Source organism: Hippopotamus amphibius, chromosome 13 (genome assembly GCF_030028045.1).
Source record: "Hippopotamus amphibius kiboko isolate mHipAmp2 chromosome 13, mHipAmp2.hap2, whole genome shotgun sequence".
NCBI classification, from domain to species: Eukaryota; Metazoa; Chordata; class Mammalia; order Artiodactyla; family Hippopotamidae; genus Hippopotamus; species Hippopotamus amphibius.
The window spans coordinates 102,365,253-102,384,471 of NC_080198.1; the positions used below are offsets into that span (position 1 = coordinate 102,365,253).

The following is a 19,219-nucleotide window of genomic DNA, read 5'->3' on the forward strand; positions in this document are numbered from 1 at the left end:
CGCCGCGTTCGGCGGGGAGGGCTGTCGCGGGCAGCCCCGCGGGAGACACGAGGAGTCTGCGAGGAGACCGCGAGGCCCCGAGCTTCCGCGAAGCCCGTGTGGTAGCAGGCCTGGGGCGACGGGCCCCTGCGCAGAGGGCGCGGGCCCGGCGGGCCGTCCGGGGCGCTCCCCGCGCCATAACGGGCCCTCACGCGGGGCCGGGCGGCGGGCGCTCCCAGCGCGCTCCGCTTCCTCTCGGCGACGCGTCTGGCCGCGGCGCCCTCATTGGCCGCGCGCCCCGCCGCCGGCCATTGGTCCACCGTACCTATTTTACATAGACCGCTCTGGGCCAATCGACGCGTGGCGCCTACTTAACATGCACGCCGGCCGCCAGTCAGCGAGCGCGGGGGCCGGGCCACCACGTGCTGTTGCTAAGCTTGGGCTTCTAAATTGTTACTACCGCGGCGGGCCTATCGCAACCGAGCTTCGCATCTGTCAACATTCTCGGCCCGGCCCGAGGCGTTCGGCCGGCTCCCATTGGCCCCGCCCCAGCCCAGCGCCCGCCCCCGGAGCCGAAGCGCCGGCTCCCATTGGCCGCGCCGGCCGTCCCTCGCCCTTATGTGTCAATTTGAGGGCCTGAGGCGGAGGGTGGCGGCCGAGCGCACGGCGAGTCCGCGGGAGTCGGGGAAGTGGGGCCGCCGGGCGCGCGGGCCGGGCGGCGAGCGGAGCCGGCCGGAGCGGGCCGGGCAGCGGCCGCCGCCGTCCCGGAGCGCGCGCGGGCGGGCGGGAGGATGGAGCTGAACTCCCTGCTGATCCTGCTGGAGGCGGCCGAGTACCTGGAGCGCAGGGACCGAGGTAGCGCCCGCGCCCCTTTGTGCGCCGGGCCGCGGGCGGGCGGGCGGCGGGGCCGGGGCCGGGGCGGGGCGGGGGCCCGCTGACCGCGCCGTCTGTCCGCAGAGGCCGAGCACGGCTACGCCTCGGTGCTGCCCTTCGACGGCGACTTCGCCAGGAAGAAAACAAAGGCGGCGGGCCTGGTGCGCAAGGCCCCGAACAACAGGTACCGCCCCCTGCGCGGCGGCCCCTGCCCCGGCCCGGGGTCCCGGGCCCGCGCCCCCGGAGCGCCCTGCCCCGGCCCAGCCCCAGCCCCAGCCCGTAGCCCGGCCGCCGCCGCGCGTGCCGGCGGCCAGCCTGGAGGAGGAGGCGCGCCCGGGCCGCGGCGGCCCCGCCCGGCCGGCCCCGCCCGCGCCGTCGCCATCTTCCCGCGGGCCGCGCCTCCTCGGCCGCTCGCGTAAACAGTGCCACGCGTACAGCGCCCGCCGCCCGGGGTCTCCTCCCGCAGCCGCTCCCCGCCCGGAGTTGTTCGGCGCTTCTCCGGGCAGGAAAAAAGTTGTCAGGGGCGCTGGCCGGTGCCCCGTGGGTCTGGGGAAACCGAGGCTCGGCGCACAGCAGCGTGGGGCTGCCCGCCCGGACCTCCGCTCGCCGCGGGCGGGTGGGCTGCGTCTCTCCGACTGTCTCCAAGGGCCGAGCCCCGCCGCTGGGCTGAGTCCCGCTGCCCCCGGGGGCCTGCGCACGAAAGGCTCTTGGTGGCCCTGCCCTGGGCCCCTAGCCCTCGCACGGCGCCCACGGCTCCCACCCAGCCTCCTGACGCGAGAGAAGCTCCAGCGACCGGTGTAGGGGTCCCCTCCTTTGGGTCAGAAGGCCCTTTCTGAGGGGCCGGAAGAGGTTGCGGGCGGCTGTGCAGCAGCCTCTCCTGGTGCCAGTAACCCTCCCGTTTGGCCTTGTCCTCAGGCTGTGGAAGCCCGAGAGCCGGCGTGCGCATCCCTGGGTGGGAGAGAGGACCCTCAGCGGGGGCTCCCGTGGGATCCCACTGTCTTGGCTGCCGTGGGGAGCGCAGCACACCTGGCGCTGCCCAGGGGCCCCCTTTGGCCCCGGACCATGGCGCCAGGCTGGGAGCTGCACTTCCAGGGGGCTTTGGGGCCCCTTGGCAGAGGGCGCGGCTCATTCCTGTGGCCTGCTCGTTCTTGGGAAACAGAGAGGCTGGCACGAGGACCCATCTCCTGTGACGTCCTGGCGCCCTGGGCCTGGCAAGGAATTGGTTGAGTCTCCATCTGCTCGGGCTGGACATGCCTCTGAGTTCCAGCCCCTGGTGTCCTGCTGGGGACCGTTTGGGAAAGGACATACGTGGGTTGGGGGGACACCACTGCCTTAGGCGTCCTCGGTGAGCAGGCCGGGCCCTTGCTGTTGATTCTCACTGTCCCCAGTGCCCTGCCACCCGTGGAAAACTTTCGGCTGTGACCTTTTACTCTCACGGCATAGGGTACCCAGAGCCGATAACCGGAATCATCGCTGAGGTTTCCACGGATGTGCTCGTTAGTAGTCACCCGACCCCATGAAGAGGATGTTATGTTTATCTCTACTTTAGGGCTGAGGAAACTGAGGCATAAGGAGACTGAACTACTTGCTGGGGCCACCCTCCCACCTCCGGGGCTTCTGTTCTGAGGTGGGATCCTGGCCTCCTACGTGCTGCTGGGATGGCGGCCTTGAGGGCACAGGGAGGGACCCAGAGGGTCTCCCGAGCCCAGGTGCACCTCCCTGCGGCACGTCTGGGTGGAGCCCAGCTCCCCCAGTGCTTCAGGCACCCCCACGGCTCACAGGCGGCCCCACACGCGGCTGTCCCGGCCTAGCGGAGCTTCGGACAGTCCAGGCCCGGGGCCAGGGCGGTGCAGGGCCCAGACGATGCAGAGGCCTCTCTTGGCGGGGCAGCGCCATACCTACGAGGCTCTGTATCTGCCCAAGGCGAGGGGAAGGGACGGGCACAGCGGGGACCGGGATGAGGCATGGGTGGTGGAGCAAAGGGCAGCGCGTGTTGGGGGAGATGCGGGTCTCTGCGGTTGCCAGGGTTGCAGGCAGGGCCTTGAGGGCAGTGGTTTAGCAGGAGGGGGCTGGAGCCAGCCTGCCCGGGATCAGGTCCTCCAGGGGAGTGGGCAGAGGAGTGCCTGCTTCAAGGGGCTGAAAGACAAAGCAAACAGTGATGCTGGGAACCCACTTAGCGTGGCTCTGGCCAGGGGGCCCCTCCCCTCCCCAGGCTCCTGTGCTCCTGCGACCCAGGTGACAGTCTTCCATAAGGCTCTGAGAGTGTCTGGACCTGGGGGGGAGCTTCAGGAGGGCTGGCTCCTCCGTGTGCTCCAGCTGCCCAAGTAGCGCCCCCTCCCTCCAGGATGTGGTCTGGGCCAGCCGTGCGGGGCAGGCTGGCAGGCGTCTCTGCACTGAGGGGGAAACCCACTGCCCCTCACATCCCTGAAAGTCAGCCCACCCGCAGAGCCCCAGCGCCAGGCTGTGGTTCAGACCAGCGAGGAGCCTAACGGCCATGCCCCCCCCCCCGCGGCCCAGCCCCGGCCAGCCCTGGCAGACGTTCGGAGGCTCCTTGCCGCAGCTCATGTGATCAGCAAGGCCCTCGAGGCCCTGCAACCTGGGTCTGAGGTTCTGGGCTGCACAGGGCAGCCTAGGAGCCAGCTGCCCTGGTGAGAGGAGGTGAGGCCTTGAGCCCCACTTGGCGGTGGGGGGACCACGAACCATGGCAGGTGGCAGAGGCACAGGTGGAAAAGCCTGAGGGTTATGGACGGGGACACCTAATCCGAGTTCCTGGAGCAGGAGGGAGTTGGAGCAGGTAGGCAGAAGCCAGCAGAGGCACCAAGAAGGAGTGCGGGGTGGGGGGGGCATGGCGCTTGGTCTGGGTGTGCTCTGAGGTGTGCTGGGTCTTCTGCTCCTGTGTGAGGCAGCCTGGGAAGCCTTGGAGCCCTGGCTGGCCCCCGGGATTCCTGCCTGGACGGGGAGGGTGACCTGGAACTGGGAACGTGGCCGCACTGCCTCCCTGTCCTGCAGGGTGTTGCCGTGCTCCTGCTCCCCGTGGTGCTCAGACTCTGTGCTTCTGTCTGAAGGCGGGCAGGCCTTGGGCAGCAGATGGGGCCGCTGCCCCTGGAGAGGACAGTCCTGCCAGACCAGGGAAGCAGAAGGGCCAGCCTCGTTGTCCCCACTGGCCCAGAAGCATCCATGTCTGAGAGGCCCCCTTTTGGGCTGATCCCTCACGGGCTGCGACCACTCCGTTCCTGGGTGTCCCCGTGGGCTTGGTGGGCTGTGATCACACGGCTGTGTGAGCTGGATGGGGTGGGGATGGTGCTCTGGGTGGGGGCATTGGGCCAGGATGCCCGTGCCCTGAAGTCCTGGCCTCTGTGCTCACCTGTCCTTGGCCCTCTGTGCCAGCCCAGGTGACTCCCAGGACACCACTAGCCTCGGGGAGCAGGGAGCCGAGAAGGCAGGTGGCTCAGTGCCCGGGCAGTCTTGGGGGTACCGGGTGGCTCAGTGCCAGGGCCGGCTACTGCTGCTCCTTGGGCCTGGCCCCCCCCCTCGGAAAGGGACCTGGACCCTCCTGCCGGCTGGACAGCCGGGACGCGGCTGCGCTCCCGTGTCTCTTGTCTTTGTCATCGGGTGCGAAGTCCCCCAGCTGTTGGGCAGCAGCTGCTCACCTGCCCCAGCCCTCCCCGTCCTGGGCCATCCTGGGGCCCAGACCCTCCCCACACTGTCTGCAGGTCCCCAGGCCCCCGAGTAGGGCCCTCAGCCTGGGTTCCGCTGGTGCTCTGGTGGTGGGCAGCGAAGTGAGCTCTGTCTTTCTGTTTCTCTAAACAGGTCTTCACACAATGAACTAGAAAAGCACAGGTAAGCGATCTCCTGTCCCCCACCCCCCACGTGGGGGCGGGGGTCGCCTGACGCGTGCTCCCCCCCTTCTGCTGAGGGACGCTGTGGCCGGCCCCCACCCCGGCTGCCTGCCTTGGGTCCTGGCGGTGGCTGGGCGTGCTGCCGGCAGGCTGTGCGCCCCCCTTGGGAAGGGGCCGTCTGGACGGAAGAGGCTGGGCTCTGCTCTCAGGCATTCCCATGCCAGCAGCAGGGGTGGGGTCCAGGCTCTGCTCTGGGGAGCGCGGCCTGGGGTCCAGAGCCAGGTGGGGGTCAGGGACGTGGGGCAGGGCCCCGCGTGCTGTCTCAGTCAGGGCCGGCTCTCTGGAAGAGGAGCTCCGTCTCTTTGGGGGGGTTTGAGTCCTTTGGGAGCAGCGCCTCGGCTCCTAGTGGGATGCTGGCCTCCCACTAGGAAGGTTCGGCCCTCTTGGTCTGGGGCCTCTTGTGCCCTGGGGTCTGCCTTCCGAGAAGTTCCCAGTAGAGTCTTGTCCGTGGTCAGTGGAATGGGCAGCCAGTCCCTGGCCACGTGGGCCTGGTGGGCAGCTCTGGCCCAGGGCAGGATCTGGGGGAGTCCCTTCATGCCCACCCATCGGTCTCAGCGCGGGGTCCACGCTGGTCCTCCTCTGAGGCGTGGCGGGCTTGCAGGGAGAAGCGGGAAGGGCAGCGTGGTTGCCGGAAGAGGGTCTGCTCTCCAGCCTGGGTCAGCCCCAGGCCCTGTGTTCTTCGCTGCCACCTCCCCGCCTCTGCCTGGCCCCGGTCTGCGGCTCTGGCTGCAGGCCTCCCTCTGCAGGGGGGCTAAGGGATGGCAGACAGGTGTCCGCGTGGCCGATCCCAGCTGGGCCGACGGGGGCTGCGGGTGCGGACAGAGGCCCCGGAGGCGGGAGTCCTGAAGCCGGGACCGGGGTGACTCCCCGAGGGATGCTGGCGGTCGCTTTCTCCTGACCTTTGCTCTCGTCTCCGGAACGGGCCAGCCCTTTCCTCCTCACTTGGCTTGGAGTGGGGTACAGAGTGGGGGTCTGCACACGAGATAGACTCCCAGCCTGCGCTGGAGCTCGGCCAGCTCCCTGTGTCCCCACCCCCATGTCCACGCCCACGGCCCCGCCAGCTTCCGCTCCCCTGGGACCGGGGCCTCTGCTGGGCGGCCGCTGAGCAGGGACAGAACGCCGTGTTCTCTGCAGGAGCCGTACTTCCTGGACCGCTCTTGTGCGTTTGGGGGGTTCCTGAGAGACCATGAAGGTGGGGCGGGTGCAAGGGCCCAGAGAACCAGGCCGGCCCTGGGGTTGCTTCCCAGCCGGAGGAGACGGCCAGCCTCGGCTGGGGCCTGGAGCCTGGGCAGGCACCTAGGGCTGTTCTGGGGAAGGCTTCCCAGGGGGTGGTACCCTGGAGAACCACCTCTCGACGCAGACAGAGTGGGGATGACGCTGGGGGAGGGTGGGTGGCAAGGGCATGGCCGCCTGCAGGGGAGGACAAGGCCTGGCCTTTGACCCCTGCAACTGCCGCTTGACCCTGGCCTTGGCCTCAGCCTCGTTCTCCCAGAGCCTGCCCTTAGGTTGGGGCTCGTGGGGCCCTTTGGAGACACAGAGGTGGGGCTGGTGGGCAGAGGTCTCTGTGTACTTCCCCAGCCCAGTGCAGGGGTCTCTGTTCCTGCTGGCCCGTAAGCAGGTGTGGTCAGCCTTGAGGACCCACAGACGTGGAGCTTGGGACCGTGTTGGGGCCCTGGGTCACGGCTGTACCTGTGGCCGCCTGAAGCTGATGCTGGAGGCTGCTGGCTGCTGGCCACAGGAAGGGCCGTGTGCCGTCCCGAGGAAGGAAGGAAGCACCTGGCTGGGTCACCCGGCCAGCCCCAGGGAGGCTGGCCCTGGACGTCGCCTTCCCCGGAGGCGTGCTGTGTTGGGCCTGCGGGGCTTCCCCTTGCCGGTGCTCCAGGCCGGTGGCCCCCCCCAGCCTGCCTGTTCCTCCTCTCCTCCGTGCCCTTCCCGCTTCAGAGACAGCGGCTCCAGCCACTCGGCTCAGGCCAGTGCTCGGTACTGACCCCGGGGGCTGGGAGTCCTGATGGCCATGTGTTCCTGGGCAGGATGACCGCCCTACGCTCAGCTCCAGGTTTTAGCTGTTGTGGGGGGGAGGGGGCCTGCAGGACTCATGGCAGAGGCCAGCTGAGGGCCCTGAGTGGAGCCCCTGCCCACCTCTGCCCAGCGTGGAGATGGTCGTTCGGGTCCTGGTGGATCCTTCCAAGGGAGGCCTGCTGTGCAGCTGCCCTGTCTGCCTGAGGCCACCCCACCAGGCCTTTCCAACCTCACGACAGCTGGAAGATACAGGGGGATGGGGAGGGGACCAGGCTACCTTGCTTCCCACCCCACCCCCTGAGGAACCACGGATGGGTGTCCCCGTCACCTCTTCCCCGAAGCCAGGCCTGGGGAGGTTCAGAGCGTGGCTCTGCTGGGCGGCTGGGCCTCTGCCCTGCAGGCCTGGGGGCCCTGGCGCGGGAGCTCTGGGTCCTCTCCTGAGGAGCAGGGGGCTTTCGGTGAGAAGCTGGGTAGGGCCGCGTCGGGGCTGGGCTGTGGCAGGAGCTGCCGTTCACAGCGTGCAGGTTCACAGCAGTGCAGGTCTGCCTCCCGAATCCACACAGGGTTCCTTGAGGAAGTGGCGGGTTTTCAAAGCTCCCAGGAATGGCGGGCGCAGCCGAGGGCCCTGGTGCAGGGCCTGGGCACCGTGGCAGCTTCAGAGGAGGGCCGAGCAACAGCCCAGAGCAGTCGCGGGTCCTTGGCTGTGCCTCCGGCTCCAGGGAGGTGGTGGGGATGCCCGCTCCCCGTGGGGTGGGACCCTGGGGCTCAGGAGGGTGGGCGCTGGGCGTGTTGTGCAGGGTTGTAGCTGGCGGCCTCTCTCTGTCTCTTGAGGAGCCTCTGCTTTATGATTTCTAAAGCTGTCTGTTCACGGACACCACGGACATGTGTGGAGCCGCTGTGCCCCACCCCAGAGACGGCATCCTAGGCAGGAGAGAGGCCAAGCCTGCATCCTCTCCTCCCCCACGCGGGGATCAGAACCTTGTTCCCTGCCATTTCCTCACCTGACCTCTCCCCTGACACCTGCGAGCGCCGTCCGCCTGCGTCGGTGCATTCTCCTCTTCCCCTCCGCCCAGTGCCCGCGCAGGACTTGCAGCTGTAAGGCAGGGACGTAGTGATGGTTCTCCAGTAAAATCAGACCGGGCGGCAGCCTGCAGTCTGTTTGGTCTCGTGCTGGGCGGTAGATTTGTGGGGCCAAAATGCTAGACCTAGAAGTGCCGGCTGAGGGCCTGAGTTGCCTTGGTGGCCCTTCAGAACTGCCATTGCCCCGAGGAAGCCGGGACTGCCTGCTGGCCAGCCTGACGGCTAGTGACACCTTTTTGTTTCAGCCCAAGCTAGCGTCTCCTCGGTGAGTTTTCCTTTCCTGGGTGGCTGCGGGATGGAATTGGTTTTGTGTTAGATGAGCTCTTTGTGTTCTGCAACTTGCCTGTTTGTGTCCTTTGCCTGTTTTCACATTAAGATATTCCTCTTTTTATTGTGATGTGTATGAACTCAGAGTGTCGTGAATACTAACCGTTTGTCTTTTGTGTGTATTGCAGATATTTTTCCACTGTTATTTGTCTCTTACCTGTGTTTTTTGTTTCTTGTATAAATGTGTCTTTCTCTGATTGTAAAAGTAATACGTGGGTTTTTCAGCGTAGTAAATCTGAAAAATACAAAAAAACGCACAAAGCCAAAGAAATAAACGTTGCCAACCACGTCACGTGGAGACGCGTGCTTCCTGCTCTTCCTTGTGTCCTGTGGAGTCTCTTGTGTGCGTCTGTTGCTTTATTTTTTTGACACTGTTTTGGGTGACTTGTCACATAGGTGGTTCTATATCTTGATATTTTCACTTCTGTTCATGATGGGAAAATGTGGAATATACTAAAATGATGGCATTTGTCTCTGGGTGGTGAAATTTGGGGGATACTTTTCATTTATTCTTTTCCTTTGATTTGCATTTTCTAAGTTTCCCCAGAGATCACATACTGTGTATGTACTCACATGGTGGGGTGTGAGAGTGGCCTCTTGCCATAGAATGAGTGGACGAGGGAGCCCCGCTTGTGAACTGGGTACAGGTGGCGGCTCAGGGCCCGTGGGGGTGTCTGACTGCGAGCTGGGCTTGAGCACACAGCGCGTGCGCTGGGGCGGCTCTGCACCTCCTGCCCTGCAGTCCTGGCGCCTTGGACGTGGGGAGACTGAGGCTCTCGGCCCCTGGCGGCCACACGGCAGTGAGCCCAGCAGCGTGTCCCCTTCCACAGCCCTGTGTGAGCGTGGGGCCAGGCTCCTCTCTGAAGATCCTCCAGCCTTGAGGCGGACCCTGGGGCCTGCTCAGAACGCAGGTCCCTGGTGTCCAGGCTTCGGGCCCTGCTCTGTGTGGCGTGATGGCCGAGCGCAGCCTCAGCCTCGTGTTCCAGGAGTTCCTTCTAAGGTCGAACTCAGGTTCACCTGGAGGACTTGGCCCGGGTGCTGGGGGTGGGGGTGCCGGGAGGGGAGGAGCTTCGTCAGCAGGAGGCGCCGAGTGGCCTGGTCGCAACTGGGTCCGCCTCCTCCCGTCGGGCGGGGCTGTGATCGCCCTCCGCAGACGGGCTCCGGCCCTGCACCTGCACTGAGCTGCCCCCTCCCTCCCTTGCCCTTCGGGGCCCCCTCCGTCCAAGGCACGTGGCCCTTGCTGCCCACTTTCCTTCCAGAGACTAAGGGAGACTGGGTTTGCTGGGGCTTTGGCACGCGGGGGATGACAGGGGGGGCCCCCAGGGTTGGCACCTGCAGAGCGGGAGCGCGCATGTGCGCTGGTGATGGGGGGGCGGTGGTCGTCAGAGCCTCGGGGACGTCTGCCACGGTCCTCTCCTGAGAGCATCGCCGCGGCAGGGCAGGGCATCTTGGTTTGGGGACTAGCTGGGCAGCCTGCAGGGGCTCTGGTGGGTCACGTGCCATCAGCGTGCTTTGGGGGTGAGCCTTGGCTGCCCCGTCCCCAGACCAGATGAGCCAGGGAAGAGGGCCATGTGCAGGTGTCCCTCGCCTGAAGCCCTGTATGTGAGCAAATGCCATTGAGTCTTAAGTTCCAGTTTCGCAGGGAAACTGCATTCATCTGCATGGACGCAGGGACAAAATCTAGAACTAAGCGGTTTCTGAAGGGATCCCAGACGCGGGTGGGAGGGGCTCACCCTTGACCTTCCCTGACTTGGATGGACTCGCGTTTCTGTGGTGACGAGTGACCAGAGAGCGCCCTGCGCTTGGCGAGGGGGGGACGGGAAGCTCGTCGGGGGTCTTGGATCTCCACTGGGGAGAGCCTGGCCGGCACCCTGCGCCTCTCCCCCTCCAAGGCTCCCCACCCCCACTGCCGTCTGGACCGCGCTGTGGAGGGTGGGCACAGCAGGGTGAGCTGGGGCTCCAGGGGCTTGGCTGTAGCACGTGGAGGCTCCAGGGGCCATGGTGGGCAGGCTGGCCACACGGCCCAGCCACAGGCCCTGCTCTTTTCCTGGGGCTTCCGGAGAGCCGTGGGTGCCAGGCTGCCGCAGGGGGCAGGGGGCACTGCCAGGCAGACTGGGAGGGGAGCCCGGGGAGGGACCCTCAGCAGGTCTGTGTGGGAGTCCGGCTAGACGTCCCCGGCGCCCCCCCCCAAAGCTCTCGGGCTGCTCTGCTGCGCTGTCGCTGCTCCACAGCCTGTGCCGTCACCCTGACCGTCCTGTCTCTGGTTCTTTCAGACGAGCCAAACTCCGGCTCTACCTGGAGCAGCTCAAGCAGCTGGTGCCCCTGGGCCCCGACAGCACCCGCCACACCACGCTGAGCCTCCTGAAGCGCGCCAAGATGCACATCAAGGTGAGCAGGGCCGCCCCCGCTCGCCCACCCTGCCAGCTGCCCTGGCTGACCCCGGTCAGGCCCCGTGCTCCCTGTGGAGTGACCAGAGGACCCGAGGCTGGAGTGGGGAGCCTGCTCAGCAGGTGCCCGGCGCGGGGCCGGAGGCTCTGGTGGGAGAGGGGCACTGCAGCGGGAGCTGCTGAGGGTCGGGGGGGTGACAGGTGCAGGTTGGTTTTTGTGGGGTGGGAGACGGGGGTGGGTTATACATCGCCCCCTGGGGTGTGAAGGGGGGGCGGGAGGCGTGGGATGGGGTTCCTTCAGTGCTGTTGTTGGAGGCCAGTGGGAAGCGGGCAGCCCAGGCGCGTGGGGAGTTTCTGGGGCGGGCGTAGGGGTTGGTTCCCAGGGGCTGGCAGTGGGGTACGGGCTCTGGTGAGACCTTGTTTCTGGGGCTGGCCCCCTAAGGCCTGAGGACTGAGACCTGCTGGCTTGGGGGCCTGGGGACACTGGGGCCAACCCGGGTGGGTCTCAGTCCTCCCACAGGGCCCCCCGAGTCTGCGCAGGCATGGGCTCCCCCAGGCAGGGTGGCAGGAGCATTGAGGGGGCACACCCAGGGCCCTGGGGCCCTCGCAGAGAGGCCGCAGCTCCGTGCCTGGGAGGGCGTGGAGCAGGCGAGCAGGCAGGGCGGCCGGACTGTGCAGGGAAGAGCCGTCGTGGGCAGGGCCGTCCTCCGGACGGGTGTTCGGCCACGGCTGGGCGCTGCTGTCCCGGGGCTTCAGGCCCACGTGGGACTGCATTTGGCCAAGCTGGCTGGGGGCCGGGGGCCGGGGGCCAGGGGCCCTGTGGCTGGTGTCAGTCAGCAGACGGCAGAGCACAGGGCTGGGAGGTGGTACCTAGCGTAAACGCCTGGTGGGGGTGAGGAGGGGTGCCTCAGGCCTTCGGGGCCTAGACCGGGTGGGGGACAGGAACCTGCCGTGGCGTCTGTGCCCTGGCGCGTCCCGCTGTGGGGGTGCCCCGCCCCAGGCTCACAGCTTCCCCCTGCCAGAAACTGGAGGAGCAGGACCGCCGGGCGCTGAGCATCAAGGAGCAGCTGCAGCGGGAGCACCGCTTCCTGAAGCGGCGCCTGGAGCAGCTGTCGGTGCAGAGCCTGGAGCGCGTGCGCACGGACAGCACCGGCTCCGCCGTCTCCACTGACGACTCGGAGCAAGGTGGGGACGTGCGGGCCACCGCAGGGGCTTTGGGCACGAGGGTCTTGCAGCCCCGGGTGGGAAGCTGGGAGGGGGAGCCGGCCTGGGGGAGGCTGGGTCGAAAGTCCCCGCATGTGAGGGGCACGTCGGGGCGCCTGCGTGCGGTGGCAGGAGGGCGGGATGAGGAAGGTGAGGCGTAGGGGCTGAGCGCGGCTCGGCCGGGCGGCGTGCCTCGGGAGGCCTGGCTGGCACCCGCGCAGCGTCTGACCCCACCCCGTCCGTTCTCCGCAGAGGTGGACGTAGAGGGCATGGAGTTTGGCCCCGGCGAGCTGGACAGTGTTGGCAGCGGCAGTGACGTGGACGACCACTACGGCCTGCGCGGTGGCGGCTGCAGCCACGGCGGCTACGCGCCCCCCTGCCGGCGGCCTGGCCGCCCCGGCCTCTCGTAGGCCCTGCCCTCTGCTCCTCGGCCCGCCTGCCCGCCCGGCCGAGCGCCCAGCCCTCCGGTCCTCGACGCCTCTCCGCGGGCCCACTGCTGTGCCATCCTGGAAGCCCCGGCTGCTGCCTGGGCCCCGCCGCCGCCCGCCCGCCTGCCGGTCAGGGCCTGCCGCGCCGCCCGCCCGGGCAGGGACCCCTGCGGGGAGGCGGGGCCCAGCTCCCACGTCCCGGAGCCCAGCATAGCCGCCCACGGTCTGTTCTCAGATTCCTAATCATTCCAGAAGTATTAAATATCATTGCTGCAAACCTCGGCGGGCGCCGTGTGAGGGGCTTAATGACCACCACGGGGAGCTCAGACCCCAACCCCGGATCCCAGGAGAAAGGAGTGGACTGAGGAAGGAAGGAAGGCGTGGCTCTCCGTCCGTCCGTCCGTCCATCTGTCGGTCCACGTAGGCTCCTGAGGCGTGGACAGAGGGATCCACGAAGGGCGGGACTCGGGTGAGCACCTGGGGCAAGTGGGCGGATGGGGCCTTTGCACCCCCAGGTGTCAGGAGCCAGGGCTGGGCTTCGGGGGGCTGCCAGGCTACCCCACCCTGATCTGGGCGGCTTCTGCTCTGTCGTTAGAGCTCTCAGATGTACACACGCATGCACCTAGGCGCACACACCTGCCCGCACACACATGCACACACGCAGACACAGGTGGTCCCTGGGAGCCCGAGGGCACGTGTCCTGGGGCCTTCAGGGGTCAGTTGGGCAAATACTGGCCACTGGCCTGTGCCCCGCTCCCCTCCCACCCCAGGCTCACCTGCCCGGTCTGCCCAGGGAAGGGACTTCTCCTCCCCTCAGGGTCTGAGCAGTGCTGGCGGCTAAGAGGTGAACCACTGGGTCCTGAAAGGGCTCGCGCGTCTCCCTTTAAAAAACAAAAACAAGACAGAAAAATTGCTGCACTTCCCAGCAGCCCAGGACAGGGCTCCTGGGAGAGAAGCTTTTCCCAAAAAACAAAGGAAAAACGTTTTTAAAAAGAGAAGGAGCTCTAAAGACTCCGGCCGTGATGCTGGTGTGTGCCGCCTATTTCCTGTATGAGATTTTTCTACTCTATTTTCCTAGCCGTTACCGCGTCCTTGTTTGCTGAGGGGTGGGAGCGACCCAGCGTCTCAGGGACTCGTCCGACGGTCACCGTCCTCCAAGTGTGCCTTGTGTCCCGGGTCAGGCCCCTCCCCGCCTGCCACCACCAGCATCTCCCGCGTGGCTCACGGGACGCCCCCAGGTCCCCTCCTGCTTCCTCCCGGTGGGCACCCCTCCCAGCAGCCAGGCTCCCTGGTCAGGCCAGCAGCTGTGCGGCAGCAGGGCTGTGCTGTCACCTGGTGGGAGGGGCTGTGACCTGCTGTGCAGCCCAGCCTCCTTGGGGCAGGGGTGGGGGTGGGGCGCTGCCCGTCAGAGAACGAGGTTCCTACCTGTGACCCGCGTGACGCCTCCCTCCTCCCCGACCTGAGCGAGGGCTCTGGACGGCAGACATGGACAGCTGCTGGAGACAGCCATTCCCCCTGGGTGGTCAGGCCTGGGCCTTTGGAGGCTTCTCCTGGCCCTTTGTTCCTGAGTCTTTGTCCCCGGGGACCACACAGCAATATGTGGGTGGTGGGCTGAGGGGCTGCCTCACAGCTGCGTCTGCCGCCGTTGGGTGCGTGGTAGCCAGTTTCCAGGTGAATTTGTTTACCTTTGTCACGCCGACGGACACCCCAGCTGGGTGGCCTCCTGAGGCAGAAAGGGGCTTCTGGAAACGACTCTGGCACGGAACCTGCCCACAGGGGCCTGGGGGGGAGTGGCGGGGACAGGCGTGTGGGGGGCAGGGCACGCAGTCAGCGAGACCATCCAGGTGTTCTGCCGCTGGTTGCAAGGGCACCTCCTTCCAGCTCCCGTGGGGTCCAGAGGGCCCAGAGGGGGCTTCTCCCGTCTGCCTGGGCAGGTGCACTGAGCGTGTCTTGCACGGCCCCTACACCCTCCTAGCAGGGCTGGAACACGCGTATTTAAGAGCCTTCTTTAGGAGATACGATTCCAGGCCCCTGGGATGGTCTCTGTTCTGAATTCTTAAAGCATCAACTCTCCAACCACCCCCACCCCCAGCACCTGGGAGAGGTTCTGCTCCCCCCTCTGGTTGGCAGAATCCTACCCAGGTGACCAGCGGTGGCCCTCAGCCGACCCTCCTGGCAGCTCATCCCATGGCTTTCAGGCTTCAGTTCCCGTGTGGACCAGGGAGTCGGCCTCACTGGCAATCCAGGGGTGCTGGGGTTCCAGATGCCACTCCTGGCCACCCGCAGACACTGGTGAGGGTCTGGTGCTAGAGCTACTCACGTACCCACCCCCCATCCCTCTGGCCGTCTGCACAGCTCGGCCCCTGCTGGTGGCCAGGGGGACCCAGAGGATTGTTAGGAGCAAACCTGAGTGTGGTGGGGTCCGTAGAAAGCCAGCGGGGACCAGAACAGGGCCCTTGGGGGCCTGCGCCCTCTCTCTGTGTGCCCTCCCACACCCATGTGGGCCTCAGGGGCCGAGACCCTGGAAGCCCAGGCGCCGGTTTGGGTCCACACCTCACTGTGAGGTGGCCCCTATGCCTCAGTGCAGCCCGGCGGGTTGGGGAGGCTGCAGGAAGGCTTCCCCTCCATGGAGCCCTGGCTCTGCCCATGCAGAGCGGGTCTCAGAAGCACGGTGCCCAGGCTCGCTTTCCTGGGTCGATGGAGCCTTGAGCCCAACTATGGCCCTGAGGGCCCATACCCTCCCGTCCGCCCTGGACAATCTCCACCTCCTGGGCGAGACAGGCTTCCCCTCACTCTCCCACCCCTGTCTCTTTCTGGGCCAGCCAACCTGGGGCCCCCTCCCCACTGCCAAGCACACAGGACTCTCACCCCTCAGCCACATCTTGGGCACTAGGGCAGGTTCTGTGCCAGAGTCTAGGGCCGCCCAGGGAGCCTGGTGCTGGCCAGGTGGGCATGTTACAAGATCCTCGCTGGAGAGAGATGGGCCACCCACCCGCCTGTCCACCGGAACTGTGCTGTACCGTTCTGTCTTTGTAACATAAATACAGATTTTTATACCTCATCTCTCTGGCTTCCGGTTCTTTCCATCACCGTGTTGGGCTCCCCTCCCCTCGGCCTCTGTAGGAAGCTTGAGCCCACTGGTGGCCTTGGTGGCCCTCCCCACCCTGCCCATAGCCTCAGCTTTCTGGGAGTCCCAACAGACCACGGGCCTCCCCCTCCTACTAGCTGGCCACCGAGACCCCAGCATCACAGCTGCCTCCCTGGGCAATCACGCGGAGATGAAGGTAGGTGTCGAGGTGGAAGCCACCCCCTCAGCCCCGGCCTGTTTGCCAAGCAGGGGCTCTTGCTGCTGGCCTCAGATGGTGCCCCTGCGGCTGGGGCGCTGCCCCCCGAGCACAGCTAGGTCCTCAGGGTGCTCCGTGCCGGCCAGGTGCCCTCTGCCAGTGCCCTCAGCCCTCAGCCCAGCCCTACGTGCCTGTGCCCTTTCTGCCCCGCGGCTGCTGGCTCTTAGGGCTGCACTGCGAGAAACTCTCCTTGAACCTGTCCTCAGTGTCCCCAGAACGTCCTGTCGTGCAGTATGGGGGTGTGAAATGGCATGGCCCCAGAGAGGGCAGCCCGGGGAGGAAGTGCCACCCAGAGAGTCAGGTGGCCAGGACAGGGCTTCCCTAGGAACCGGGGCTGCCACGCTGGGCTCCGCTCCAGCACATGGAGGCCACTCCATGAGACCTGCTGGTGGGTGTGGGGGGCACCTGTGGGGGAGAACTTAGAGGGACCCCCCGGGGAATGGGAGTTCCTCCCCCCTCCCCCAGCAGGAAGCAGTCCTCTGGCCCCTTGTAGCTGTGTGAGTCCCTTGGGGACCCTCTAGAAAAGAAGGGAATCCTACTGGGAACGCAGCTGGGGCCTTGAGCCTCCAGGACTTGGACGTGAATGTTAATGGGAGTATTTGAATCCAGATGTTACTGTGACTCCAAATCACCACCACTTTTTATTGAGGGCATGAGGGCTCCCCGAGCTGCACCTGAAGTCCTCACCCTGGGCCTGTCTCACAGACAGGTTAACTGAGTCTCAGGGAAGGTGCCTGCCTTCCTCAGGTCACCCAGCTGGAAGGTGGTGGCCCTGGGACCCGACCCTAGCCCCCTAGGAAGCCCCTCCACCACCAACCCATCTCTGTATTCCAGGTCTGGATTCCAGCAAGCCCCCCAGCCCCCAAGCAGCATGCCTGCCTCAGCCTCAACCCTCACGCTGGCCTCGGCAGCCAGAATGGCTGCGGGTGGTCCTGTTGCCCCCATCACCTCCAGGATGAAACCCAGGTTCCTGCCCCCTCCCCACCCACTCCTGCACCTTCAGCTCAGCCCAAGCCCACCTGGCTCCCCTCCGTCCCTCCAGCTCACCAACCCCTCGGCTCACAGCTCAGTCCAGCGACTCCTCTGGGAAGTGGGTCTTCCTAGCGCATTCTTGCCAGGATTATGGCTGCCCAGAAGGGTGCTGGTCTAAGCTGGCTACTCGGTGGCCGGGCCGTTTTCAGGCTGTTTCCATCCCTCCTTTCCCGGCTCCTCGCCAGGCTTTCAGGGCACACTAGCCCCATAGGGATCTTTCCAGAATGTAACAGGATTACGCCTCTTGCCCATGCAGTATGCAGTGGCTCTCAGTCCCTCCTTCCTCATTGCCTGCTGCTCCTCAGCCTGTCCCGATGCTCTTTAGGAGACCCCCAACCCCCTGCCAGGCCCCTCGCTGCTGCCCCCTTCCTCTGACACCCGGGCCCCACCCCCATCACCCCCACCCCCTGCCGGGTCATCTTGGTCAGCTCCTCACCCCCACCCACTCAGGAGTTTGAGGACTGAGTTTTCACCTTTGTCACGACTGTCAACGTGATGGAGGACAAGCGCACTCTCCTCTCACCCTCCTCCAGCCCACAGTGTAATGTACACGGGTGGTGTTCTTCGGAAGAGCAAGGATGGAGGGAGAAAAGCAACGAGTCACTTCTTGCTCAGCCGTACACGGAGAGTCATCCAGACTCGCCCTCTCTGGCCCTCAGGCCCCAGGCCTCTGCCCTCAAGGCCGCCCTCCGCTCCCCCTCCCCCCAGTGCACCTGACGCTCCCTGCATCTGTCTCTTGCCACCGTTGGTCACTTTTGTGACTGCAGAATAGAGCTGCTAACACTGTGGAAGAGTGTCACACCCCCGCCACCATCACTGAAAACTATCGATACATCTGAAAACAAAAGCTCTTCAGCATCAGACCGCAGTTTAACAAGAAATCGTGCAAAACCTAAAATACTTTTTAATATCAATAAGAGAAGAAAAGATTTCCACGGGAAGGAAGGAAACAACAAACACACCTCCATCTTGGTCTGTTTAGTCCAACTGAGTTTCAAGGGCTTTCTCAGGGAAGTCATTCCAGGTTCCCTTTGTCTTCTGACTCCCTAAGTTCCCCACTAAAGCGACAAATAATTTTGACTGGAGGAAAGAAAGCTTGTCCTGAAAGTAAGTGCAACACACTTGCTTTCTTAAATTCCAAATGCACCCTCAAGTACAAAAATGCCCTAGTAAGTCAAGTTTGCAAGGAAAACGTTCTGAGCCTGGGTAGTCTATCCTCTAGTATTTGTCCTTTGTACCCTGGAGGCTAATACCGTTATGATTTTTACTGTAAATTTTTATGGCGTTTTTGTTTGGGCCCACGAACATCTTTCAAGCAAATAACCATGGCCAGCAATTCGAAGACATACGGGGAACTCGTGGGCCCAGGACACGACGCGGGAGTCACCAGGAAACGTGGGCTTATAGTTCAGGCTCGGTGGGCTGGGGTCTCACCCTCCTATTCCCAGAGATCTTCCTATAAAGCAGCCCTTTTCTTTCTGCATCTTTACTTCTGTCTCCTCCGAGTTCCTCCTCACAGTCTATAAATATCCCCAAGTTCCTCCCATCTTAAAACAAAACAAAACCCAAACCCTCCCCCCCAGCTCTGCATTCCCACCCCCTCGTCTCCTGCCGTCCTGCCGCGCTCTCTCTCCCTCGATCTTTGCCTCCTCAGCAGAATCTCTCGAAGGCGCTGCCTCCGCAAGCCTGCACTTCCTCCCCATGAAGCGGCTCAGCTCCTCTCCCCGCTGCCCCGCCGCTCCCCGCCTCGGCTGGGCCAGGGAGCCTTCCCGGGCCGGGGGCTCTAACCCGGCTCCCAGCTCGCCGACAGGACCGGCCCCTCCAGGGCCCGGGCCCCTGCGCTCCGCCGGGGCACCGCTCTGGGAATTTTTCTCCTGTAACGTTTGCTTTTCCGATCATTGGAGGCTTCGCTGTCTTTTAGAAAAGGAAGATTAAAAAAAAAGTAAAACAAAGGGAGAATGAGTATGTTCCAGTCGAGATTAATTTCATGGTCTCTGCCCCCAGAACATCACTCTTTCTTTTCTTAAAAACATTAAGAAAAATCGCCGGTGAAGACTCCCGGCCTTGCCGTGCCACCCTAGACTGGGACGTCACCTCGCGGGCCGGCTCAGGGCCACCGGGCGCTGCGGTGGGGGGCACCGACTGCGTGGTAACGACCGGGGCCAGCCTCGCGCGCTTAGGCGCTAACCCGCAGGGCACGGGCGCGCTAAACAGGACCCGAGCCTGGCAGAGACGCAGACCAGCTGCGCCCGACGCCGACGGCAGCCGCAGGTCCGGCTCCCCGGGACGGCGGGCGCCCGCCGGACGCGCGCCAGGCCGGGCCCCTCGCTGGGCGCGCCCCCCGGGAGCGCCGGCTCCGGCGTTCACGGCAGAGCCACGCGTGCACGACGGGGATGCCGGGCGAGGGCCCGGCGGCGAAGGGCCCCTGCGCAGCAGCGTTCGCCGGGACAGGCCGTGGGGCGCGCGCGTCCGCTCCGCGAGCTCCTCCGCCGCGGCCGCCGGGGACCCGACGCAGAGGCCGCCGGGCCGGGGCTGTCCGGTCCCGCGGCGCGCGGGCAGCAGGGCCGGGCTGGCTCCGGGGCGCGCCCCCGAACGGACGAGGCTGCGGCGAGAAGCCGGCTCCTCACGGGACGGGGACGCGGGGCAGC

General features: G+C 65.6%; 1 protein-coding gene across 2 annotated transcripts; it reads left to right on the forward strand.

The window, feature by feature from the left end:
• Nucleotides 1-628: 628 nt before the first annotated feature.
• On the forward strand, nucleotides 629-15,256 carry MXD4 (MAX dimerization protein 4). 2 transcript variants are annotated; one of them, XR_009048794.1, is made up of 7 exons: nucleotides 629-834; nucleotides 937-1,036; nucleotides 4,663-4,692; nucleotides 10,451-10,565; nucleotides 11,587-11,749; nucleotides 12,020-12,664; nucleotides 13,274-15,256. XR_009048794.1 is itself a non-coding variant. In XM_057705964.1 (6 exons), exons 1-6 carry the CDS (start codon nucleotides 771-773, stop codon nucleotides 12,175-12,177), a joined length of 630 nt encoding a protein of 209 aa, XP_057561947.1. In that variant the 5' UTR covers nucleotides 629-770; the 3' UTR covers nucleotides 12,178-15,256. The 2 variants fall into 2 exon arrangements, 1 of the variants encoding a protein (XP_057561947.1); XM_057705964.1 differs by having other exon boundaries at nucleotides 12,020-15,256.
• The last annotated feature ends 3,963 nt before the right edge of the window (nucleotides 15,257-19,219 follow it).

Excerpts from the sequence above, each read along its gene's own strand:
- MXD4 (XM_057705964.1), top strand. The coding sequence starts at position 771 with ATGGAGCTGAACTCCCTGCTGATCCTGCTGGAGGCGGCCGAGTACCTG. Across the intron at positions 4,693-10,450 it reads AATGAACTAGAAAAGCACAG|ACGAGCCAAACTCCGGCTCT; the intron begins GTAAGCGATCTC and ends TGGTTCTTTCAG. Across the intron at positions 11,750-12,019 it reads CACTGACGACTCGGAGCAAG|AGGTGGACGTAGAGGGCATG; the intron begins GTGGGGACGTGC and ends CGTTCTCCGCAG.